We start from the raw sequence: 26,049 nt of genomic DNA, 5'->3' as shown, positions 1-26,049 counted from the left end.
GATTTACTCTTTTATGCTTGTTTTCTATATTAAATAGGAATATAAACAATGAATAACTGTGGAAAAGCTATTAAAAATTTACAGTTAAAATATATTTTAACTTTTCCATCATTCATTTACTTATACAATGTTATATTTAACAGTTATTTACTTCAGAACTAGCATTTATTTCAATATATAATAAAATAATTACCATATATTATATAATATATGATAATATAATATGTTATATATTTGAATAGAATTTGGGACCATTTTATACAATATAGTTATTTTATAATAATAAAATGATTCTAATATTTATACTTAATAGAATAATATATTACATTTAATTATTTGGAAGAATGTGGCTTTTAAATGAATACAATCACTTTGGGAATTGGAGGCTTTATTTTGATGATTCAAAGTTTTATATTTACAACTTTTAATATCAGTGATTATGAATGTTAAGGAGCTATTTTATAGAGCAGTGCAGTAGTTGCTGAAATCGAGAAATTTAGAGAATGGGTATATGACCTTGGCAGATCAGTCAGTTTTCCTTAGATTTTGTTCTAAGGAACTGAGAGAGAGAGAGAGAGAGAGAAAGAGAGATACTGACTAGAATTTGTGGTAACATCTAAACAATTGGAGAATCTAGTTGAAGGATATATGTGTGTACTGTACTAGTCTCTTAGCTCTTCTGTGGGTTTTACATTTTTCAAAATAAAAAAAAGAAATATATTTGACACAATTACTTATGAAACTTCTTTGCATTTGCAAGGTCCCAAGTAGATTTTATTCCCTAAGAAAATACTTTAGACATGTTAGCAATAAAAATCAGTCCAAATGCAGACATAAAAGAAGAAATCATGCAGCATGCAATGTTAATTATTTAACAAAAAGGAATCATTAGCATTGAAATACCAACTAGATATTGGATAATGAAATAATGTGGTCTAAATGATGAGACACACAATTCTAAAGGATAGTACGTCCATATCAGTGATTCATAGTCTTCTTTTTACCTTTATAGTTTCAGGTATACTAGAAATTCAGTTTCAATATGATAGGACATATTTTATTTTATAAATTTCCGTAGTTTATGAATTTCAAATACACATGGTATGTCAGTATTTTAGATAAAAGTATGCACTACCAGCCTGGAATAGGATTACAGAGAGCTAGTGAGGAAGAATAATTATATACTAGAATATATATGTATTATAATATTATGTGTATTTATGATGTATTTTATGTGTTAGTGTATATTACTATATATGTAACATCTTCTTGGTGTGTTTTCTTCTGTACAGATTCTCAAGGCCATTGGGTATTTGCAAGTAATGTTGTATGAGTTGATAATGTTCTCACTAAATTTTATTTTCTGAGAAAAAATTTGTTATGAGTAGGCCATATACTAAATATATATTTTTAAACAGTAAGATAATTCACTATTTTTACTTCCTTTTAGTTTATGAAAAGAAAAACTTGATCAATACCACTTTTTAACATGAACTCAAGTTTTTTAACGTTTTCTTGTTTTTTGATCTTCAATCTCTTTTATTCTTCATAAAATACACCCTTACATGTTCTGGAAAATATTGTGCATTGACATTGTTATTTCCTTAGTTGTTCACTTAGGCACTTATCCAAGAATAGTAAATTCAAGATCATTGTGCATTATCCCTGCACTCCAGGGAGTGGAATTGATGAATTCACTTACTTAATCACTTTCACTTTCTTTCATTGTACCTCATGATTTCTTTTCCTAGCAATACTTCTAAGTTTAGCTGTTTACTTCAGTAGTGACCTCCAAATGTCCTCAAAGGAATTCTACTCATTACTTTTGTCATTGGTAATCTATATCATAAAGTTATCATATTATAAAGGCCATTCAGTAGTAATTTTAAAATTCGTACTCATATACAAAGGTGATTCAAATATGCATTTACTTGCTTTTGTGACAAACTAGGCTAATGAAGTCCTTTTGTTCCTGAATATTGAGCCTAATGGCCACTTGTCCTAAGGATCTTTGGAAGCCTAAATACATAAATATGTTAATGTATTTTAACACTACATTTCTTCCTTTTTTGTACCTCTTCAAAGTTATTTCTCAAAGAAGGCTTTGGTAGAACTCTTGGGTATCATAGTTTGGTTTATTGTACATCCCTTTAAAAAGACCTTATAATATAATGATTTCAATAGATCCCCCAAATTAATTTAAACTTGAACAGGATTGTTATTCCCATGTGCTAATAAACTGTTCTTTCAGAAAAACTCATTTCTGAACATAAGTGGGAACATGTATCCATATCAGAAGTTGAAGAAACAGAAATAATTAAAACCTAACACTACATTTTTAGGTAGTTCCCCTGTACACAATTTAGGAAAATCTTTCCATTTTTCTTATATGTTAATATTAGGGAATATGAGGACCATGAAACATCTTCAACATATTTGGTAAAGAAAATAATAAAAGCAGTTGTTCTGGGTAATTACATATTGAAAAATTACAGAATTTTAAAATAGGACCTTCAATGTCATCTAGGTCAATCATATCCTACTTTCACAACATGCTGTGCCTTAACAAAGTCATGTACTTCACCACAAAGAGTAGGGTTTAATTTGATGGCATATAATTACATGATTTCCTATAAGTATGAAATATGCTTTGAAACACTCCTAATGTCCTTACATGCTATAGGTGCTATTCTACATGCTTTACGTAAGTATAACTTTTTGGTAACAATGATTAAATTGCTAGCTTGAATATATTTGATCAGCAGAATAAAAATGTGTGTTTCACAAAGATAAGAAATATTTATTAGCCATTGGGGGATTATACCATACCATCACACATAATAATAATTCTTAGTTTATGAAGGAAAATGAAATATACTGTTTTTAAGGTAAATGGTATTGCTTCCACATAAGAAAAACAATATGTAAAAAAATCTATTTTCTTCATCAGAACTGGAAGTTATGATCTGAATCATTTGACAGTGCTATATTTATACAAATAATTGATGGGGATACAGGATCTTTTAACTCCTACTCCAAAGTATTTTTATTATATGATATTGTCCTTTCTTATGATAAATCATTGTTAAAACATCTTCACTTGTAAGATGTCCTATGTTGCTTACAGATGAGGGCATATTTTAATCATCACATTTTAAAATCACCACGTAAACAACTCATATGATTGGGGCAAATCAGATCGTATGTGGGTATTGAACCTTTTAATTGTGTAGAGGGTAAGACTGAATCTAATGACCTAGGTCAGCCATATTGTATCACTGTTTTGAGATAGTTTTTAGTGGCAAAATTGCTGTATACCTCTCATATTGAAATAGTTCAGGATTAAATTGTGAATTATAGGGTTATAACTAACAGCAAATTAAAATTATCAATCGCCATAACCAAACACCAGAGACAAATGGCAACTGTCATAGTTAAAATATTTTACTTAATACTGTGCATTTTGATGGCTTCCTAAAGAGATTTTGCTGACCCAAAATGCTCACAACCAAACTTTCTTGCTAGTCAGAATTTATATAATGCATGGTTCTATGTGTTATAAATAATAATTTTGAAAAAGTTTGGTGAGATGGAAAGTAAAATTGGAATTCAAATATTTGTAGAGTATTTTGCATAGCATATAAACTGCATCAGTTGCTTTGTGTAAGGTCATTTATACTATACCACATTGGGATGACACCTCTTTGTTACTTTGGTTTTGAATGCCTATAAAATTAATGTATGTGTTTTCATAGTTTATGTATAATCTATATTGTTTTAGTTTGTGTACGTATATGAATTTTGTAGGTATGCCTATTTATCTTATGAATAAGACACAGATGTCCATTTAAATCTTTTAAATGTCCTAGAAATAATTTAATTATGATTCTGTTTAAATAATCAAGGAAGTTTGTCCCTAATATAGGGACAAATAGAATAGTGAAAAAATAGAATAGAATAATGGAAAATAGAATAATGGAAATAGAACAGAATAATGGAAAAAATAACTGAGCAAAAATGCATACCTCCACTCCCACCCACCCCCACATCCATCCATCCACCCATCTAAATATATTGCTAGAAATAGATAAATGATAGAGGCATAGGTACACACACACACACACACACACACACTTATTTATTTATTTGTTTACGTATTCTTAGACCCACAGTTTCATTCCTTCTTAGTTTATCTATATTATGGATATAACTACCTGAGTAATTTTAATCCATTTTAAAGCCTTTTTCTAATAAGTAAAGTAAACAATAAAATACATGTATTAAAATTTATAACACAATTTATTAAGTAAACATATTCAATATTTCTTTTGAAAGTGTCCAGCGTTATAAAACATTTAAGCTGAAAAAATAATTATGAGTCGACACTTCTGATAGTTGTTGCTCAGTGGGCTTTAATGATCCACTGTATGATGCTGTCCTGACAAGGCTTGCTGTAACTCAGTGACTTATTTTCCAATAAATACAAAAAGAACCAAAGTATGAAAGATACACAGCTCTGACAAAAAGAAATCATTTCAGTTTACTTATTAATCATTTTGCTATTATCTGATTTAAAACACTGATATTAGATTTTTAAAAAAGGATTTGCCACTTCAGTACCTTAATTGCTAGAAAAGAATCATCCAGGGGCTAACTAATTGCCTGTGTGTTTTGTCTAGGTGTTGAGGGAAAGCTAAGAGAATGAAGGCTCTAAGTCCCCAGTGGAAGCATGATATGGCGGAGCAGAGCTGGTGCTGAATTGTTCTCTCTGATGGCTCTATGGGAGTGGATAGCACTGAGTCTTCATTGCTGGGTTTTAGCAGTTGCTGCTGTTTCGGATCAGCATGCCACAAGCCCCTTCGACTGGCTCCTCTCTGATAAGGGACCCTTCCATCGTTCACAGGAATACACAGATTTTGTGGACAGAAGCCGGCAGGGATTTAGCACAAGATACAAGATATACAGGTATGAAGCAAAGGGAAAGCAATTACAGAGATATCTTCCTTGAAGGTGGTGGATAACTAAGTTGCTCTAAGGGAAGTTTCAGGTGGGAAAGGGTTATTATCAGAAGGGTTATTATTGACCGTTCACATGGTAATGTTTTCTGGTTATTTAAAAGTATTTCTTATAGATGTAACTTCTTATGGAAAAACTGGATAATGGTGACCACAAGTGCAGAACTCCCAAATTCTTGACTGCTAAACTGCCGTAAAGCAAGTTTCAGTTAACTCTGAGGCTGAGTTTATCATTTTAAATACTCAAAATTTTAAAAGGAAATTTCTTGAATGGCCTTTCCTTTCTACCTTGTATCAGGGTTTGTTACCTTTTTTTAGCTTAAGTGGAAATGGTGTCTTCTACTAGTCACTGAGAAGTTGAGTCACCTCATCCTTTTTTACCTACAAGGTAATTGCACATTCAGAAGCTGGAGGAAATGGCCAGGGAATACAAAGGAAATGCAGATAAATAGGGGATGCGGTAGCAAAGGCCAAGAAAAAGGAGGAGGCTGAGATATATGGCCTTTAACTTCTACGGTTATTCTGTTTGAATCTAAATAAGTTACAGAAAAGGAGTCATACTCCCAAGCCTAGTGAATCCATTAAATAGAGGGGTATACAAGTGGTTGCCTGAATGGATTAGATTGCCTTGATCTATGCCATAAAGAATGTTTTATGAAGGTTTTCATTTTGGTTTGTTTCTTCATGATAGAAATGTACAATTCCCAGTGATTGGTTTAGATGTATGCAGAAGCAAAACTTAGTTTTGTATTTGTGCCTGTATCTATGTAGATCCTGTTATATAAATATTTTGTTTTATATGTGCACCAGAGGGCACTGTGCTTCTGGTCTGTATGCCGTCTTTTATAAAGCATTGTGAGAAATGTATAAATCCTATCAGCCATGCATATTTACAGAAGAGACTGAGGGGTACTGAATACGTTCCATAAAGCATCACACAATTATTGCTCTGTGTGTGTGTGTGTGTGTGTGTGTTTAAATAAGAAATCCTTTAGTCCAGGTAGTCAGAGCCTGGTCACAAGTCTACAAAAAAGACATTCTACTTTTTTAAATGAAATGACAAATACTAAAGATTTCTTTCTGACATGCAGCAGGAAACAGTCAATATATTGTGATTCCAGCTGTATTCAGTTTTACATGTGTTTGTGGGTTTAGCCAGCTTTCTTTCACAAATTGAGTGAAGCTACTTGAATTTCAGACTGTGCGAATATCTTCTATTTCAGCATTCTTCAAGAGGATTCTTAACAGTCTGTCAAACAGACTGATGCCAGAGCATGTCTCCATGATCTATGGGCATCTCTGTTGGGAGGTCTGAGACGTTGTCTTGTGTGTGATTGTTGTGGTTCGGCTTATCGGTTGATCAGCTATGAGTTGCAAACATGGCTTGACATGTGTTTAGAGGTTCTAAGCTGAATGAAAGAGGCATTTTTTGGATCACCACAGTGGAAGGTAATGAAAAATAATGCCTTGGGATTTGTTTGCAAGGCTCATGCATTCCCTGTAGTTTTCATGGGACTCTAAAACATCTTCTGTAACCCTCTACTCCTCATCCTTCCTATGTCTTTACCTTTGTGGCTTGAATAAACGTGGATGGAAATTGTTTATTTATAAACAATGGAGTAAGATGTCCCTGTCCTCCTGCCTGGACCAGACTACAACTTATATAACCTTTGAAACATTGGCTAATGATGCTATGATCACTGATGGTTGCTATAAAATGGGCAATATAATATACTCATGAGGACTCTTTTGCCTTGGCACTGTAAGATATTTCATCTGTCCCACTAGTATTTCTCCAAATTTCAGAGAATGCTATCCACTTATCCATTTGATATAATGGATCTGAGTTCTTCCTGGTGAAGTTGACCTTATTTTTGAGATATTAGAACATCCCAAATCCAAGGATTAGAAAAGCTTCCTGGTTTTTGGCTTTATTTTTTTACTTTTGTTTTTAATATTTGTCTTAAAAATAATTATTAGAAACTTTATGTTTCACAAATGTTTACTCTAGTTATATAACTGGTGAATATCTAAGACATATAGATGAAAAATTAGTATTTTTCCATATTAAGCACTAGATTTATTATTTTAAAAGACCACATAATTTTGAAAAGTGATCAGCCAAATTCTACTAGTGCTTATTATTACTGTCATAAGCTGCTTTATGCTAGGTATTGCATTGACATAATTTCTGAAATTCTTTAGTTACGAATGTAGAACATATTAAGCCTGTTAAAATAATTAGGTCAAATTTCTTTCAGTTGTCTGTTTTCATTTTATCTTCTTCAGTAACATATTTTTCTTTTCACTTCAAATACAGAACAGCAAGATCATACATAACAACTGAACATTACTAGAATCATAGTCAGGGCTTAAAGAAAAAAAGTACCACTTTTTCTTGATAGGCTGCATTTTTGTCAACTGTCAAAGCTTATGTTTTAAATTGAAGTGTGTTATAAAGTATTTTTAGGTTTTATTCTGAAGCTACATTATGACATAAGAGCTGATTATTTTATGAGCAGATCATTGAATTGAAGGCCTAGAATGAGCTTGCTAACACTTAAATTTTTATTTGGTTAAATACTAAAAGTTGGATTTTCTGCTATCTTTTAACTAAAGATTGATAATGGAACTTAGGGTAGGCATTTTAAGTAAGTGTTCTCACTCTTAGAAAGTGGGCTATGCCTAGCGAAATTGTGCCCCATTTAAAGCATAGAATAGGAGCACACTTGGCCCCTTAATAAGCTGGAGCCTTGTGACTACAGTTATTATGTTCTTGAAACACCCTCAGACAGTATGCCTACCAGCAAATGCATAATTTTTTCCAGGCCGCAGAAATCCTCATTCTTTTAATAAGTTCTGGAGTTCTGGATGAGGGACACCCTTTTAGTAATCCAGACACCATTATCTTGAACCACAGATATGAATTCTAAGGTCACATGGGTGGTGATTTTTATTCCCATAAAAGAGACATTTCACATATGTAAATCTTCAGATACGTTGCTAGAAAATAAAAGTCTTTTTTTTTTTTTTTGGCCTAACTTCTACCATTCTTTGCCTAACCACATGTGCAAGTGAATTATGGGGGAAATGATGATGCTTTTCTTACAACTTTTTAAAATAATATTAAGATATGTCATATTACTACCACTTAGCTTGCTTCTTCAATTTTTCAAAGCAAAATTTGAGTGAGAATAGGAAAAAATTGAAGTAAACACGATGCCTCATGGGTCTTCCTGGTAATGTTCCCTGAGAAGAATTTTATTTAAAGAAAGACTTGGAAAGGATAAGTCAACCTAGAAAAAAATAAGTGTATGGACACTTCATGACAGGGGTTTAATGAAATAGTGTGTGGGGAAGAGGCGGGAGCTTTTGAGTAAATGGTTCTGGAATTTGGGTAGCCATATGAGAAAAACAGAAGTGAGATCTCTTTCCAGTACCATATACACAAATCTGCTTTATATGGAATAAGGATCTAAATAAGAAAGGCAAAAATATTAAGTTTCTAGAAGAAAACAGAGGAAAACACTTTCAGATATGTAAGGATTTCTTAGAATACAAGGTGTTAAACAACCAAAAACACCTGATCAGTTCAGGTATGTTAACATTAACGGGAGTGCAGCCACCAGCAGTATCCTGGATAAATCTCCCAAGCAGAATGTAAAGTGAAAGAAGCACAACAGGAAAACTTTGCACATAGTATGATTCTATTATATGAGGTTCACAAAACAGATACAACTAATTTACACTGTTTAGATATGCATAACTGAAGATGCTTGGTAAAACCTTAAAAAACAAAAAAGCAAGGAAATGACTATAATAAAAAATCATGATAGCAGTTATCTCCAAGAGGAAAGAAGAAGGATGGGGTTTTTAGGGGAGAACATGAGGGATTTCTAAAATAATGACAATACTCAATTTCTTAAACTGGATAGTTGTTACACGGGTATTAATTAGACCCTAAATATTTTAGACAATTGTTCGTATGGATTTTATATTTCATAAAATAAAATATTTAAAAAGTAAATGAATATTGTGTCAGCTTTGAATTGAAAAACTGGAGTCCTCAAATTAAGTATATTAATTAATCCCTTTGAATTATTCCCCAGTTCAATATTTACTATTAAAGTTTATGAAGCCCTTTTATACTCCATAGAAATGTTCAATACGTGAGTAAGATATGCCCCAATACAAAATTATATTTTGGTATATATACATACATTCTTATACAAAAGTAAAATTTTTGCTTGTTGTTGTTTACAAAGACCTTCCATTTTTTCATATGTGATTTTAACTCTAGTCTTTTATTGATGGTATTATTATATCAATTTCAAAAAGTTAACATTCAGAGATTTTAAAAAGCATGTCTATAAACAGCAAATGTTAAAAAATAATTAAAACCCATATTTTAAAATTTAAATTCAATAATCATCTTACCACAATTAAAAGAAACAAAAACAAAAGCCCCCATAGATAACTGACTACATCTTTGGAATTAAATCTTCTGATATATAAAAACAAATCTATTGGACAGCTTGTGTTTCTTTCTATGTTCACATATATTAATCAGTTTTGCTTAGTAAATATATCCTTGATCTAATCTACATCCTTTGTTGTTGACAGAGATCTAATAAAACTGTGTTAGATTGTTACAGTCAAGGCTCCTGGTGAATCAGACCTCTCTATCTCAGCAACCTTGTGTATTCCCTCCATTATTGGCTTTGGGCTTGGCCTTCTCTTGTCAATGTGACATCAGCAAATATGATGCAAGTAGAAGCTTATAAAAGTGCTTGTGCACTGGGTTTGCCCTGAATCTGATCTGAAACCACCCTGTGAAGTTCAATCTGGACCAGTAGAGCAGGAGAGGCCACATGGAGCAGGGAGGAACTAGGCCAGTTGATGTCCTTTGGACCTGATAGCCACCAGACAGAAACAATCACCGGATGAGTAAGTGAGGCCATCTTGTGATAGTCAACCCAGCTGAACTGGTAGAAAATAGAAACCACATTAGTGACCCTAGGCATACTGGAAGAACCAAACAGCTGAGCCCAGTACTGCTCATTCATTCACAGAATCATTAATAAACAGACACAAAATCTTGCTCTAAGCCTCTAAGTTTTGGGAAGGTTTTCTGTGTACTGCATATAATTGATACAAGTATTTTTCATCAGGAATATAAATTGGGCAGGTATTTACTAATGATATAAATAATGTGAAATGGTAATTATATCATTTATGAAGAGCTTTATTTAAGAATGTATACAATTTTTTCTAAACTTACAGTGCTGTGTATGCATTGTATCTGAATAAAACTGGAAGAAAAAAAAAAAGAACATGGAAATAAAACTACAGAGAAGATTAAAAAAAAAGAATGTATACAATTTTTTAAATAAAAAAAGAAGGGGATTCTGGTTTAAAATGTCTTCTAAATAGCAATTCCTTACAGAATCACTTCAAATTTCCTACTAAAATAGTATGAATCCGTGGCGGTAAGGGGGACTAAAAACTCACAACAACACAATCACTATGGTTGGTATTCAACTTTCTGCCAGAATATGAGAGGCATTTCAGTGGTTATAAGAATCAATGATTAGTAAACATATTTTAATGCTTAAGATAGAGCAAGCCTAATAGTCTTGACAAAGGTGACACTTACCTTAAATACAGGTGGGAACTACATCATTACCATCAGCTACCTACTCGAAACCCAGAGTTGTCACCTAATAGAAACTATGCAGCCCTCTCTCTACTGCCTTGTGATGTAACCAAAGTATAAATAATCATCTTTCTTTCGCACTACATTTGGTGATGGCAGTTCCCAAGAATAGCGTGGTAGGTAGAGATTTTGCCAGATAAATATGTCCTATGCAATATTTGGGACATACTTATACTAAAAAATAAAAATTAAATTCTAATAAATAAGAACTTTAAAAATTTAAATTCTAATTTAACTGGTTGCCATATATTTTATTTGCAAAATCTGGCCACTCTCGGAGGAAATAAGTGATTACTGACATTGATGATTATGTATCAGTGACAAGGGCTCTCAGAAGTAAATTTGGAACAGGAAAGGAAAGAGCCCAGAATGCAGTAAATAGAGTTTCTCATGCACTTTTTTGTTTAGACTGTCAGAGAAATTAATGTCCCTGTAAATCCTGCCTTACATGAAGACAGCCACGCATTGACATTTAAGCCCCAACCTCTACACTTCAGTGCACTTTCCAGCAAACCAAAGAGTGAGTGAGAAAAAGTGACACACACACTCTGTCTCTTAGCAGATCTTGGTATTGATAATCTCTCTATTCCACATCATATAAATAAAATATAATACAGTAATAGCACCTTTGGGCTTGCAGTGCATAACTGTGTGTCTGTCACACTGTAGGGAGGTTATCCTCACTGAAGGAAGAAAGAAACAAATAAAAAATGGCAGAACAAAAGAAATAAAGATTTATCATAAAGATTCGGTGGAAGAAATCGCCACTTTATGCTCCTTCCCCGCCATTACACACATACACAAGCATATACACACATGCACGCTTGGTCTTATCAATAGGTTGTAAGAAACTATGACATCTACAAAACAGAAAAGATGGTAAGGAAAGAATACTTTGAAAATAAAAAGGAATTGTGTAGCGTAAGGTAATACTGCAAATAAATTAAATTTACCAACAGGAATAAAATCCACATTAAAAACCATGACACACAGAGTTAAGTGTAAAAACTGCAAATATGGTTATGAAGTTGCATGGAAATGTTAAAATACAATTCTTGGAAGAGACAGTATTTAACATGAAAGATAGTGATTAAGTTTAAATCATTTGGGTTTATAAGCTCAGACGATATAAATAAATATCTAGAAGAAGGGCCATGTTAAAGATTGAGTATAATCTTTGAAACATTTAAGTGGAGAGTTAAAATTTATATTTATTTAAATCCTGAAAATAGGAACTGGAAAAAATAAGTTTAAATGTTATTGCAAACCTTAAGGATAAAAACAGGTAGATATAAAAAGCAGCATTATATCTTAAATTTCCCTGCTACATATGAAAACAAACATACAAAAATTTAAAGATTAAATAAAGATTATTTATTAAAGATTAAATAAGATTAAATAAAAATGATAAACATAACTTAAAACAAGGTGACTGCAGAAAAGTATATGTTAATGTTAATAATATGTTAATAAGTTAATGTAATGATTGTAAATATTTCAAGCTCTGAAAATAACTATTGTAATTGGATTAAAACATTTACTTAAATGCTACTTATAACAAAGTCACCTAAAACAAAATTACACCTAGGAGAAAAGGCCATAAAATGTAAAAAGATGATCAATTATCTTAAAATCCATATAATACTACCTAATGAATAGTATATTATACTAGATCTTCTAAAAGCAATTGAAAAAAATATAACTGTAACATGAGATTTTAATTTACCATTCTTATTCTGCATGGATAAAATAGACCACAAAAAAAGTAGTGTAGGGGTGGGGAAAGGCAGATAATTTGAGTATTGAATTTAGTACAATTGTACCAAATTTTGTACTAAACATGTATACTTCTTAAGAACATGCATGGGATACTTATAAAAAAACTTTAAACACAATATATCCCTACATTTTAGGGGTGTTGAAATGTAACCACATAGCCTTAAAATGAATTATTCAGAATGTAAATTTAAAGCAATTAATTCAACTATTGGCTCATAAAATTGCAAATTCAAAAATATTTAATGTCATTAAATATGATTTATTTTCAAAGATATTGAATATTATGAAAAATTCTTTCCTATTCTTTCAATTACAAAGTTAAATAAAACATACAAAAACCCCAAAAGTTAAAAACAGAAAGTAGGGTTCATGATTTTTCCCATGATCTTATTTTTTTTAGTGTATAAACATGCAGGATATAAAGATTACAAGTAAATGTTTCCAATGTATCACTGGTTGGAAAGTTTTATAGATTTTTCCTTACATTTTCTATAATGAGTATGTGGAATTCATATGATCAGGCAAAATACTAAATGTCATTAAAATATTAAGATGAGACATACGTTACTTGAAAAACCACTTCCAAATAATTAACAGTAAAATTATGAGAATTTACCAGGATTATTTAAATAAAAGTTTTTAAAGATGAAGTATATTCTCTCTTTGAGCGTTAACACCTAGTTTAAAAATAATTGTAATAAAACAGCTTTATATCACAAGTAAGAACTATGAAATGAGTCAGTAGTGTTCTATGGAACATACATATAGTGTAGACTAAGAAAAGGGTAAAGATGGAACTAAATACTGTGCTTTCATTATGTGATTGTGCTTTCACATGTCGTTTAATTTTCCAGACAACCCTCATATAAAAATTCCCAATTTACAGATTAACAAAATAAAAACATAAACCTGTTGCCCTTTTGTTTACCCCTCCTATCCCTGAATATCTGTCCTTAAACTTATGATATTGGTCTAAAATCACCTGTTGACTCCTCTGAACTATGAATGCCTTGGAGGCAGGACCTTTCTGCTTCCTATTTTATATATAAAATTTTATATACCTTATTTTATTTCTATATTTTTATTTGTCTTTATATTCCTAGAGAGAGCAGTTGCTCAGTCATCAAAAGCGTCGGCTTTAGATTTGGGCTGCTTGGTTTCAAAGCCAGCGCTCATCCCATTGAAAATATCCTCTCTTGAATGTAAGCAAGGAGACACGAATTGTTTCTGTCTTTGTCACTAACCAACTGTGTTACCTCAGATTTAGAAATTAATTTCTCAGACCTCAGTATCCTCTTTTGTAAAATTAAGGGTGCTCTAGATCTCTAAAGATCTTTTGTGTTATAAACTTCAAAGCTTGTAAGCCCAAAAGCAAAATGGAAAATATCAGAACAAATACATGGCATGAAAACAAAAATCAACTCGTTAATTTTTCTATCTGCATTCTTCTGTCTTTTGTAAAAGTTATTTATAAATGCTTTTAAAAAATAATATCTAAGAATGTCTCATATTACTGTGTTCACTTGTACTTAAACATAAATTTTGTAATAATTTCCCTTTTCTTCATCACTCCAGTTCTTTTCTATTTTGTGTATGTTATATTGAAGAGGCTATACAGAGAATAAAGCTATTTTTCCTAGTTGGTTGATTTTCCATAAATCCTTCCATTAGTCTGTTAGCACACTTTACAGTCAGTGATAAATTAAGGAGAGTATTCTAGGTAGTGATTTTATTAATAAATAACCTAAATTAATTGAATACATCTATTAAACAACTCTATTTACATCTCTAATTTTGAGATTAAACCATAAAATAAATTTAAATTTTTGTTACTTAATTCTAATTCATAATCAAATATGCATATGAATTCATACTTTATTCTTTAGTTGACATTGGAAAAATTTCAGTCAGGAATAAAATAGAAATATTAATTCAAGGCTTTAGGAATTATCGAATTTCAGGAAAGCTAGTTCTTAATGAGGATTGTATTATAATCTCATGATCATAAATAAAATACATGCTTTGTAACAATTAATAGAATTTATAAATAATAATATTTAGTCTAATAGTGCATTCATGTTTGTTTCTAATAAAATGAAAAAATGAACAGAACTCCTAGTTCACACAATTATTTACAAAAGAGGAAATAACAATTATGATTTTTTGGCATTCAGACAAATAAATTATTTGATTAATTCTCTCTCTAGTTTCATCTTACCAAGCATTCTGATATTTCACAGCCTTTATCTCTGTGGTCTTCTTACAAATTTAATTGCCAAAATTATCAGTGTTGTTTTCTTTTGCTATCATTGTTCTGAAGCATTTGAATTGCTAACATGCATTTTTTTTTTTTTTTTTATTGAGCACTATTCCAAAAATGCAAAATTTTAAACTAGAGAAAAAAGCTGAGTAATATTAGTTTTTTTAGGGGTTTCCTTGGCTTTTTCCTTGAGTGTGTGTGTATTGTGTGTATTTAAAAGGACTGTTATGAAAAAAAAGTCATTTGCATTATATTTCTCATTGTAAGTAAGAAAAGGTCCTAAAAAGGCATTTATTATGTCTTCTCTGCTTTAATATAAAGTAATTGCTATTTAATTGCAATATTTTAAAAAAAATTCCAACTTTTAAAATATTAGTCATAAAATTAAGATTAGGTTATTATCTCTTTTATTTTAACAAGCATGTAATATGAATTACAGTAAAAGATTACTCACCTTCATATTATACCTTCCAAAGTTAAAGCTGAAATTTATACTGAATATTTATGGTTTTTAATAGAGTTTATTTTTTCAATATCTATAATTAAATCATTCTTTTATGGAAGTAACAAGTTTTATTTTTTTGAAATTGCTTTTTCCCCATTATTTTCAACTGGAATCATAATTCCATAATCTGCCTTAAGTTGTAAAAGTTATCCAGTGAAATTCATTTGGCCTAGAGAAGAGTTTTACATCAATTAATTAGTAATATTTATTAATGGAATTTGCCTCAGAGTGAAGTGATATATGAAATACATAGATATTCAGCAAATGTTGGTTGAAAAAAATTACTCAGAGTGTTCATATAGTCTTAATTTCCGTTTCATCTATTTCTCTAAATATTCCAGTAAAAAAAGGCAATGTAAAAAATGTACTATTTATTATATCAAAAAAACTTAATATTTATTAATAAACCATTTTAGTTTAAGTGTAAAAGCTTATAACCTTGATTATAGGCACAGGAGACATTTTCATGCTCTTTGCTTACTATTAAACAATTATTAAAGCTTTTCTGAATGTTTTACCCATAGTCAAGAAACAGAGATTCCACAATATTTGGAAGTAGTTCACTTATGTAAAAGTTTATTGTGAAGCATCAGTACCTCAAAACCTCACTGTGTATGTTCCACAGACATATGATTACTTTTGTGTCTGCCTCTACTCTTTTTTAGTAATCTTCTCTTTTCCACATAGGTGCAGGCTCCGTGTTCTCTTCCTTTTTGACACAGTTGAAAAGAGGCAGAGAGAATGGCCTTGCCATTCATTTGCAAGTCCTTTTTCTAACAGACATTTCCTTGGCTGCTCACTTAACAGATATTAGCAGCTCACTAATTAAACTACCTCCCTGTCAGCCTGAAATTAGCAAAGGCTTTGTTTGTCTGTGGCCTTGTGTGCTGTCCTATCTTAAAGACACTACTATTATCCCAAAGCAGAATAGAACATTAGATTTAAATAAACACACCCATTTAAAGTTATAAAGTATTTCCTCACAAAATGTAATCTTTCAAGGATTATCCATTGTATAAAAAGTGTTTTTTATAGTCATCACTAAATTCATTACACATAAGAATACTTTTTCACATTTATTATAAAAAACAAAGGGATAATAACTTTCTTTGCATTTATCTTTTCAGAAGATAGACTGTTTTAAACATAAAATCAAAGATTCAAACAATTAAAAATGCTCTTAATATTCATCTATTCAAGTTAATGATATTTAGCTCATGCTGTATAATCTCCATCTATAATATTACTGTCAAGTGGTCATCAACCCTTTCTTTAAGTGTTTCCAATGATTGAGAACTCACTCCATCCCAAGACAACTGAATCAGTGGATGAACACTTACGACTCTTGGGAATGCCTTCCTGGTGAAGAGCCAGAATTTGTGAGCTTGCATCTTCTAACTACTGTACCAAATCTACCTCTTCATCGTTTATTTACATCATAGTACCCAGGTGTGCTATTAATCTTTAGTTCTGCAGAAATCATACTGCTCTGTGTGTGGCACAGTTTGACTCTCCTACTGCTGAGAGGACTGCGTGTGTGTCCACATCTCATTGAATGTAATATAAAAACATTTTGGCCGCATTTGACAGATCTATCAAGAATGTTCTGTTCTTGAACATTGTAATCCAACATCCGCTTGTATTTCAAATCTGCACATTTGAAAAGAATGTCTCGTATATATTCATTTGCATTAGTGATAAAAAATTATAGATGAATAAGAGTGAAAACAGAGCTCTCAACCACATCATGAGAAACCCTCCAACTCGATAAATTTCGGTTTTTGTAATGCTCAAAGCCCTTTATCAACAATTTCAAAATCCCAAAGTTCTGAAGATGAGCCTTTTTTCTCTTAGCACATTTGGTTTCAAAACCTGCCCTGCCCTGGACAGACGTGAGGCTATAGTTTTTATTTTTGTACTTAATGCAAATATTCATATGTTGCATTTTAGGGACAAAATGGGTTGATGGGTTATGGGTTGATGGTTTAGACTCCACTGAGGATATAACATAAGGTATATATACCTTATGCTATATATACCTCGTTTTCCCTCTAAAGTCTGAAAAACTCTGAACTCAGATGCATTTGACTTCAAGGACTTCAGATAAAGCCCTGTGGCTCTGTATTAACTTCCAGGCTTTTCTCCAGCTTCCGTATTAGGATATTACTTTTGACCCTGTTAAAACACGAACAAGGCACAGTTGGATCCCACAGGGTGTGCTTTGTGGCCTCAGATGTGCTGGGCAGGGAAGGAGTAAGTGCGAGTCCAGATGGAGGGGCTGGGAGAGGGTGATCTGGGATGTGCTGAGTGTCTGGGGAGGCTCAGAGGACGGGGAATGGAGCCTGAGGTGCTGTTGCTGGTACCTCTCTTCCCAGAGGGAGCCTGATCTTGTGGGATATCAGGAGTTATACCGGGCAGCAGAGGATTCCTGGGATGAGAACCACTTGGGTACCCCGGGTGCCAGAGGCCCCTGGTCCCAGACTCATCTGTAAGGAGCCTGGTTCACACCACTTATCAAACAAACCCCAATCCTCCTCCACACCTCCCCTATAACCCACAGATATTTTACAGAATACTGACTTATTTGTTGATCTATTAGGTTAAAAATGCCATCTATGGAGGAAATTAAACAGATTTTTCTATTCTTCATTTTCTAACTTTTCAAACATGTATGAAATGCAATCTAAGACACTCCTTTTCCATTTTAAACATTGAAATTATATTTGCAGATCCTTATTTTTAGGTTGTGACCTTGTAATCCTTATACTCTATTGAAAAGTTTTTAAATCTGTTTTTTTTCATTTGACCTTTAACTTAGAGTTAAACTACTTATTTTGGGGCATTATATTGATTTAATCCTGCTTATAGAATAGAGAGATAAAAGGAACGAAGAGTAGGATAGAAAATGAATTGGCATTATAGAACTAAGGTTTCAGGCCTGTATCTGTCATTTAGTTTTTGTGTAAACATATAAAATTGTATCACCCCTCCTTGTCTGTGAGTCCTCATCTAGTAAATGAGGATGACAGGAAATTCTGTAAGTTTATTTCTCACCATGAGATTCCATTGAAGCAAAGTCCTTGCTGGTGTCTTTTTGACAGAAGCTATTTCATAAATGTTAATGATCATGAAGGATTTTATCACTGCATATAGAAATTAAATGTTTGTAAATATGCCGTAGAACTGACTGCATAGTTTTTCTTTAGGATCAATATTTGAATTTGTTTTGAGCATAGTTTTGTGATTTAAAGACTTTTATTTAGTGAACATCGTGTCTGAACATAAAGATCTCAGATTTTTCTAGAATTTCTAAAGTTCATGTGTAATTTTTCAAGATAAATAATCTTAGTTGCTTCTAAAAGGAGAATGATATTGAAATAATCTAAGATACATGAATTAAAAACTTAAATCTGTTGGAAGGTAAAGAAATTTCCATTGTTGACCCTGCCATGATAATTTAGTTACTATGTAGTTTTAGCAAATCATGTGAGATATTTTTTTTTATTTTATAAAGAATCCAAATAGTTGCTTCCTATAATCAAACTCTAAACATTCAATGAATGCATTTTACATTATATTTTAGCTTTCAAAAATGCTTTTTGGTATCTGCTTAAGGAATTGTAGTCTAGTAAGATTCTTAAATGTTATGTTATATTGGCATATTTCAGATTAAAGCAGTTTGATTCAAAGTATTTTTCTGAAAAAACTAAGGCATTGTGAGTATTCCTTTCATTTCACCAATGGAAAAAAAATTCAAATGAGAGTAAAAACATTGGCTCGTGACACAGGAACTTAATACCTTGAGTCCTGTTTTTGTCCCTATTTATGGACTCAGGTGTCTTATTAGAGGAAACAGGACTTATTGTTGATATGATATGAGGTTAGTATTATATTTCATAAGACAGATTCTCTACCTCTATTTCTGGCATCTTAACCATCAAAATTGGGCTCATGCTTTAGCCCTTCCTTGGCACTCTTCACATTTTGAGTTTTACTGTTCAGGCCTTACATTCAGGTTATCTTCTTTCTGCTTCTGGCCTCAGTAATACTCATAAATTAGATCATCAAACAGTTAAACATCTTTCTACCATTAATTCATTCAGAATACACACACACTCACACATGCACATATACACACACATCTTATTATAGAAAATAGTAATGAACTGGTACTTCTGTCTTAGAAGAAACTTTTTTTTTTAACTGAGGCATAATCGATATATATATATACAATTGATTATATATATACTTGATTATATTAGTTTCAGATGTACAACATTATTATTTGATATTTGTACACATTGCGAAATGGACACTATGATAATTCTAGTCAACAGTCATCACAATACGTAGTGACAAAATTTTTTTTCTTGTGATAAGGGCTCTTAAGATCCACCTTCTCAGCAACCTCCAAACAAGAAATACAGTATTATTAACTATAGTCACCATGCTGTACATTACTCTTGATCTGGATTTTGACATATCCCTTATATTTGGTTAAATATAAAGGAGTCTTATGCCATGCTTTTGTTATTTTAAACTTCAAAATAAATTAAAACTGGAAACTAAAACCACATTAGGGTACTGGAATTATATAAAAACACTTTATATTAATATAGCCAATTTCAGCTGAAATAGTCTTCATTTCTTCTTTATTGGAATATTCATATGAACATCATGCCTACTTATGAGCAAAACATTTTTCTTTCCTTGGAAGAGTAAAAGGTAAAGTGTACGGGAAGTCACTTTCACCTTTACGTCTGCTGCCCTGAATTATTTCAGACTCAAAAGGAAAGAAACATACTCACTTCCAAGCCTCTCTCATTCTGTGTCTACACACACACACACACACACACACACACACACACACACACACACACACACACACACACACACACTCTGAATATGGTACCATTAAACAAAGTAGATAGAAGGTATGATTTCAAATCAGAAAAGACTTGGCCACTTCCTACTTTGCCATAGGCAACCAGGGCAAAAATGAATATAGGTAAATCTCAAAAGTCTAGTGAAATTGGTCTCTGGAATCTGAGATTGGTGGATCCTGTAAAGAAGAACAAGGAACTCCTACAACAGGGCTGGCGTTAACCTGTCTTTTACTCCTGTGTCACTTAGATTGCATTGATAGCTAAGAGTGCGTCACTGTTAACCTTTCTTGGGAGGAAATGTCTATTCTTGGTGAGTGCCCTGCTCCTCAGTGGCAGGGGTAATGACCTGTTTGTATCTGTGCTGGACCAGCATGTATCTCAGACAAAACTGCTGTTCACAATTCATTTAAGGAGTTGGATTTAGTATATACCAGCATTTTCTAAATGTGGATGGAATCTTTGTGAAAATCATCCCAGTAGTTTTAAACATGAAGGTACATAAGGGATTTCATGTAAAAAGGCCTCAATCTCAGCATAGGCTACCAGTTTAATCTAACAATGGAGTTCTACCAGTAAAATGTAAGTTTCCCCAAAGTAAGGACATATGTCTTTTTGACAAAGTAATTCTGAAAATATTGTTAATAAACACTTCTGTGGCCTTGATTTTAGTACAGTTTACATACAGAGAGGGGTGATAAGACAGAGCAAGAGAAGAAGAGAAATAGAGACTTGTTATAAGGTCATCTAGTGTCTAAAATGAATATATGGCTTAAAATTATATTTAGGGTTCATTTCTATGTTGTTTTATAACAAAATAACAATCTTTTGGTTACTTTTGTAATTTTTGTTGAGACATCTAAAGATTGTACTTAATATTATACAAGGATCAAAAAGTGATTCTAAAATAACTCTTGGACTTTGAAGAGATCTTAGGGATTATTAATTTGGAATCGCCTCATCTTACAGTTTTGATTTTATTATACTATCTTGAGGAGTGAAGCATATACTTTCACAAAATACCTCTATATAAGTGTGGCCCCCTAAATTTGTTTTAGCATGACTTCTGTAGTTGCACTATATATCTTACAAGGAAAAAAATTATAATAAAATCCTGTGGAGCATTATGTTTTTAAATATTTACTTCTCCTCAATGTATTTTATTGTCCACAGTTTATTAATGGAAAATTAAATGGATTAGTTATATTTTGATATAATTTTAAATAAATCGTATACTAAGAAATCATTAAACATTTTCAAATATAACCACAAAAATTACCTAAACAAATAATAAAATTGTTGAATGCTGGCTTCCAAAAGTATTATCAAAATAACCCTTTGATACAACAAAGCTGATTTTATTCCTACCATCATAAATGAGTGTTTCTATAATAGAGATTTAATAGTGTCTCAGAGAAGAGAAGGTAGAGTTGGAATATTTCCACTTTCATTTAAGTGGATCTTTCAATGTGGGTAGTGAGAGGCTTGGATTGGATAAGAACTGGATAGGATTGGATAAGGATCCTGGCTATACTAGTTTAGGACTAATGGACAGAGCAAAGGGAGGATTTTGAGAACAGGTGTTCAGAGTATTGGTAATAAACTATCGTTTGATGCTTTCAATTGAGGAGTATATAAGTCTGTCAGGAAGATCCTGCAATGGACAGTACGGTTATTTGTAACTTACTTTCCTGGGTAAGAATTATCTGGAATAATAAGGTTATATTGATGAAGATGTTAGTGTTTGCACAGAGGTGGTTCTGTCTCAGAACTCTGTTGTTTATTGGAGATGGACGAAAAGTAGCTCAGAAAGGTAAAATAAATTACCTATTGTCTTATACTGTATCTCTTTGGTGAGCAAAAGACTAGAGCTCAAGTATTTTCATATATGATGGGCCGTCTTGGCATTTTGCTGAAGAAACCAAGTCCAAGAAACTTTCTCTAGCAGATTTCACCTGCAGTTCCTAGCCTAGCAAGTGAGGTCATCTAAATTTTTAATAAAAATTTAATAATATGAAAAACACTATAAAAGCAAGCAGCCACTTTAAACAATACTGGTTATACAGAACTCATTGAGCAGTTCTCAGTTAGGTGAAGATTTGTCTTCATTAAAAGGATAGAATTTATATATCTTATATTACAATAAGATATATTATATCTTACATATAATATATATGTATATATACACACATGTACACATACATATCTACATACACACATGTACATATATATACACATATGTACATACAATACATACATACATATATGCATATAATATATATATATTATATATGTGTATTATATAATATATCTTATATTGTAATTGTTTATCTTACAGAATTATCTGAGACTGTCAGCTTCCTGAGAGCAAATATAATATCCTGTTTATCGTAGTTCCAGTATGTAGCACAGTCTTGCACATAATATATGCTCAATAAATACAATAAATGCTTCCACCAGATGGCACTGAGCGCCTGTAGTTCACACCAAGTCATTTGCTTGTTTGCAGCCACAGACAACTGAGCCCACTAAGTCTCATGATTCTGTTTGCTTAATAGGATTTTCAGTCAAACATATTGTTCTATATTTATTATATTGCACAGGACAAATTATTCAGATAATTTTTTTAGGAACAGACAATTTTATTTAAGAACAAAATTTTAAAAAATGAATTATTAAGCACTATTATTTGTCTCACATATTTGCCATTTATAATTCAAAGATGTTAGATGCAAATTCGGATCTCCTTTTTGCTCTTCTTTTGGGAATGATAATTTAGTCTGGGTAAATTTATGCTGTAAGGTACTGGTACCATTTATCTAAGAAAGTCATGGAATTATTGGCCTTCTAGGAAAGATTATTGGCCATATAAATTTCAGGATCTTTAGCTCTAGAATTGTCCACCCAAAAATTGATGTAAGTACACCAGGACAAAGAGGAAATGAAATTTCATGCTTCTTCTGATTCTCAAATACTTTAATTCCCATTTATCTATATCTAACTAAGGTAAATTATTTCCCCAATCCATGCATGTGTTAGAAGATTATTTTATAAACAGGGTATGACTTTCATAGACATATATGATAAACACATGCAAAAATTTTATTTAACTCGCTAATTAATGGGGAACTAGTAAGAACTTATAACTGGTTCAAAGAAGAATTCAATCAGGAATATAGAAATGAATTTACAAATAGTAAATAGTAAGTAGTAACTAGTAACTAGTTTATTCCATGGTGGAGAGGGTAATTAATTGTCTACCTTACAAAAGCTATTTGCATGTCTATGAACAAGAGTCATTTGCATTGCTTTCAGTTATCTAAAACTTGCAGAGTTGTGAAAAGCTCAAAGGCTATGGAAAGTGCAGAGTCCTCATAGAATAAAATAACCCTAAAAGGTGTGCTTGGGCAATGCCACATTTTCCACTGAAGACACCCAGTAATATTTCTGGTGTATTTCAAAATCATTTGTATTTTGTTCCTACACTCTCCCCTTACTCCCTCTGTGATCATAAAAATCTAAATGTGAGATTCTTGATTGCAAAAAGGTCTGCATTTTTTGGTTTGGCCTGACTATTTATACAGGTGCAGCATGGATGTTAATTTTCTAAAGAGGCCTTGAATTTGCTTGCAATACTAGAGGTATACAATATTGAGCAATCATTAAGGCCACAAATTTAATTTCTGTCTGGCTTTTAAAAGCCTTTTTCTATCCCAATACTTGGACGCCAAGTCCAAGAAACTTTCTCTAGCAGATTTCACCTGCAATTTTTTGCCTGGCAAGGAGAAACCTTCCTTACCGCTTATAAGCCTTGAACCTTGGAAGCCAAGTATTAGGCTAATTTTCTTGGAAAGGCTTTGTGAGACTTGGTCCCATAAGGACAGCCACCATTTGTTTCTTTTTTTTTTCTTTGTGGTTATGAAAGTGATCTATAGTGTTTAATATTGGAAATGTAACAGTGAACAATAACGGGTTAATTTAAGTAAACATTCCATGGCACCGTTTGTTTCTTAAGTACGAAACCTTGTTATTCCACTAATATGACAGTTCAGTAAGGCTTTGATTATAAAATTGAGTTGCTGAATTAAATCCTGGTAAGAAAGAGGGCAGATTTTTACTGACCAATGCGAATAAATATATTGTTTTGAAAAGAAGACAGCAAGAGAGATTCTGAATTCTGAAGGGTCAGTGAGAATCAAATGTCATTTAAGGGCTTCCTTGGTGGCGCAGTGGTTGAGAATCTGCCTGCTAATGCAGGGGACACGGGTTCGAGCCCTGGTCTGGGAAGATCCCACATGCCGCGGAGCAACTAGGCCCGTGAGCCACAACTACTGAGCCTGCGCGTCTGGAGCCTGTGCTCCGCAACAAGAGAGGCCGCGATAGTGAGAGGCCCGCGCACCGCAATGAAGAGTGGCCCCCACTTGCCGCAACTAGAGAAAGCCCTCGCAAAGAAACGAAGACCCAACACAGCCAAAAATAAATAAATAAATAAATAAATAAATAAAAATTAAAAAAAAAATGTCATTTAAAAAACTTTCATTTTAGTTTGCGAAAGCATAGATTATAATACTGTTGTGGGTTAGGTAGTTCAAGAAGATAGACTTCCTTCTATATCTAGAAGGCTGAGCATTAAAATAAAATAACAAATAAGCAACTATAAAACAATTTTTCTCATCTCTTCACTTATTCCTGTGTAATTATTTTTTGGTCTGCTGGATCTTGGGTTAGCAGTCTCAGGAAGCTATATGCTTCTCAACTAAAGAAGTGTTCTGAAAATCCTGACACAGTCCACTGACAAGATCTGAAAGTTGTCTAAGTGATGTCTATTCAGAACCCTTACCCAATTTTTTTTTTTTTTTTTTTTTTTTTTTGGCTGCATTGGGTCTTCATTGCTGCACAAAGGCTCTCTCAAGTTGTGGCGAGCGGGGGCTACTCTTCATTGCGATGAACAGGCTTCTCATTGTGGTGGTTTCTCTTGTTGTGGAGCATGGGCCCTGAGCGTGTGGGCTTCAGGAGCTATGGCACGTGGGCTCAGTAGTTGTGGCTCGTGGGCTGTAGAGTGCAGGCTCAGTAGTTGTGGCGCACAGGCTTAGTTGCTCCGCGGCATGTGGGATCTTCCCGGACCAGGGATCGAACCCGTGTCCCCTGCATTGGCAGGTGAATTCTTAACCACTGCGCCACCAGGGAAGTCCTGTTTATTTTTTAAAGTGTCAAAAGTTTGAAGTGTCTGGTTCATAACTGTTCTACAAGTCTCTGAGTCTGTCGCTTTTTGTTAAAGATACAAATTCTGGCTTGTAGTTAATAGTCCTTTCTTCAGACCAGCATCAGAGTAAAACAAAATCTATCTGTAGATGATAGAGTTTTAAAATGGCTCCTGTTAGTTCACTACTAGTAACTTTGAAATGGCAAGGACATTTATTTATGTGGCATGCAAACAGTAAAGCCATTCCAAAAAAAAAAAAAATATTGTCCTTACTATTTTCTTCATCTAAAATAATCAAGGGTGTAACAAAGTCATTATTCCATAAACTAAGAAAGGAGGCTCATCGAACTGAACAAATTCTTCAAACGTTTAACACATTTCATAGCTTTCCAGGCTTGGGTGTTATAAAACAAGACAAATAAAATTCACTTTCCAAGTTTTGTCCTTCATTATGCGTGTTCATATTCTGGATCTGACATTTTCCTTTAAGACAAATCTCAGGTCTTCTGGAGGTCAAAGCTAATTACATAAAAATGCTAAGACATTATTTACATTAATATAAAATGCATTCATCTTTCTATATTTAGATGAATCAATAAATATATAATTAAATATTTCTCAAGTTTTAATCTCTAGTATAGGAATTACCAATCATTATAACTCACATGGACAAAAACTCTTTAGGATT

At 32.5% G+C, this 26,049-nt stretch overlaps 1 protein-coding gene across 2 annotated transcripts in view; it reads left to right on the top strand.

Moving 5' to 3' along the window:
- BRINP3 (BMP/retinoic acid inducible neural specific 3) overlaps positions 1–26,049 on the top strand; it is a 419,892-nt gene that overhangs the window by 14,782 nt on the left and 379,061 nt on the right. Inside the window, exon 2 of one of the 2 annotated variants that reach the window (XM_007191167.2) lies at positions 4,680–4,965. In XM_007191167.2, coding sequence (XP_007191229.1) covers positions 4,730–4,965 — 236 coding nt within the window. In that variant the 5' untranslated portion in view covers positions 4,680–4,729. Of the gene's footprint in view, positions 1–4,679; positions 4,966–26,049 lie in introns of those variants that run through there. The other variant, XM_028168753.2, reaches the window with a different exon arrangement.

This window comes from Balaenoptera acutorostrata, chromosome 1 (genome assembly GCF_949987535.1).
Source record: "Balaenoptera acutorostrata chromosome 1, mBalAcu1.1, whole genome shotgun sequence".
In the NCBI taxonomy this organism is placed as follows: Eukaryota; Metazoa; Chordata; class Mammalia; order Artiodactyla; family Balaenopteridae; genus Balaenoptera; species Balaenoptera acutorostrata.
The sequence above is the reverse complement of the archived record's forward strand: the minus strand, read 5'-3'. Positions and strand labels throughout refer to the sequence as shown.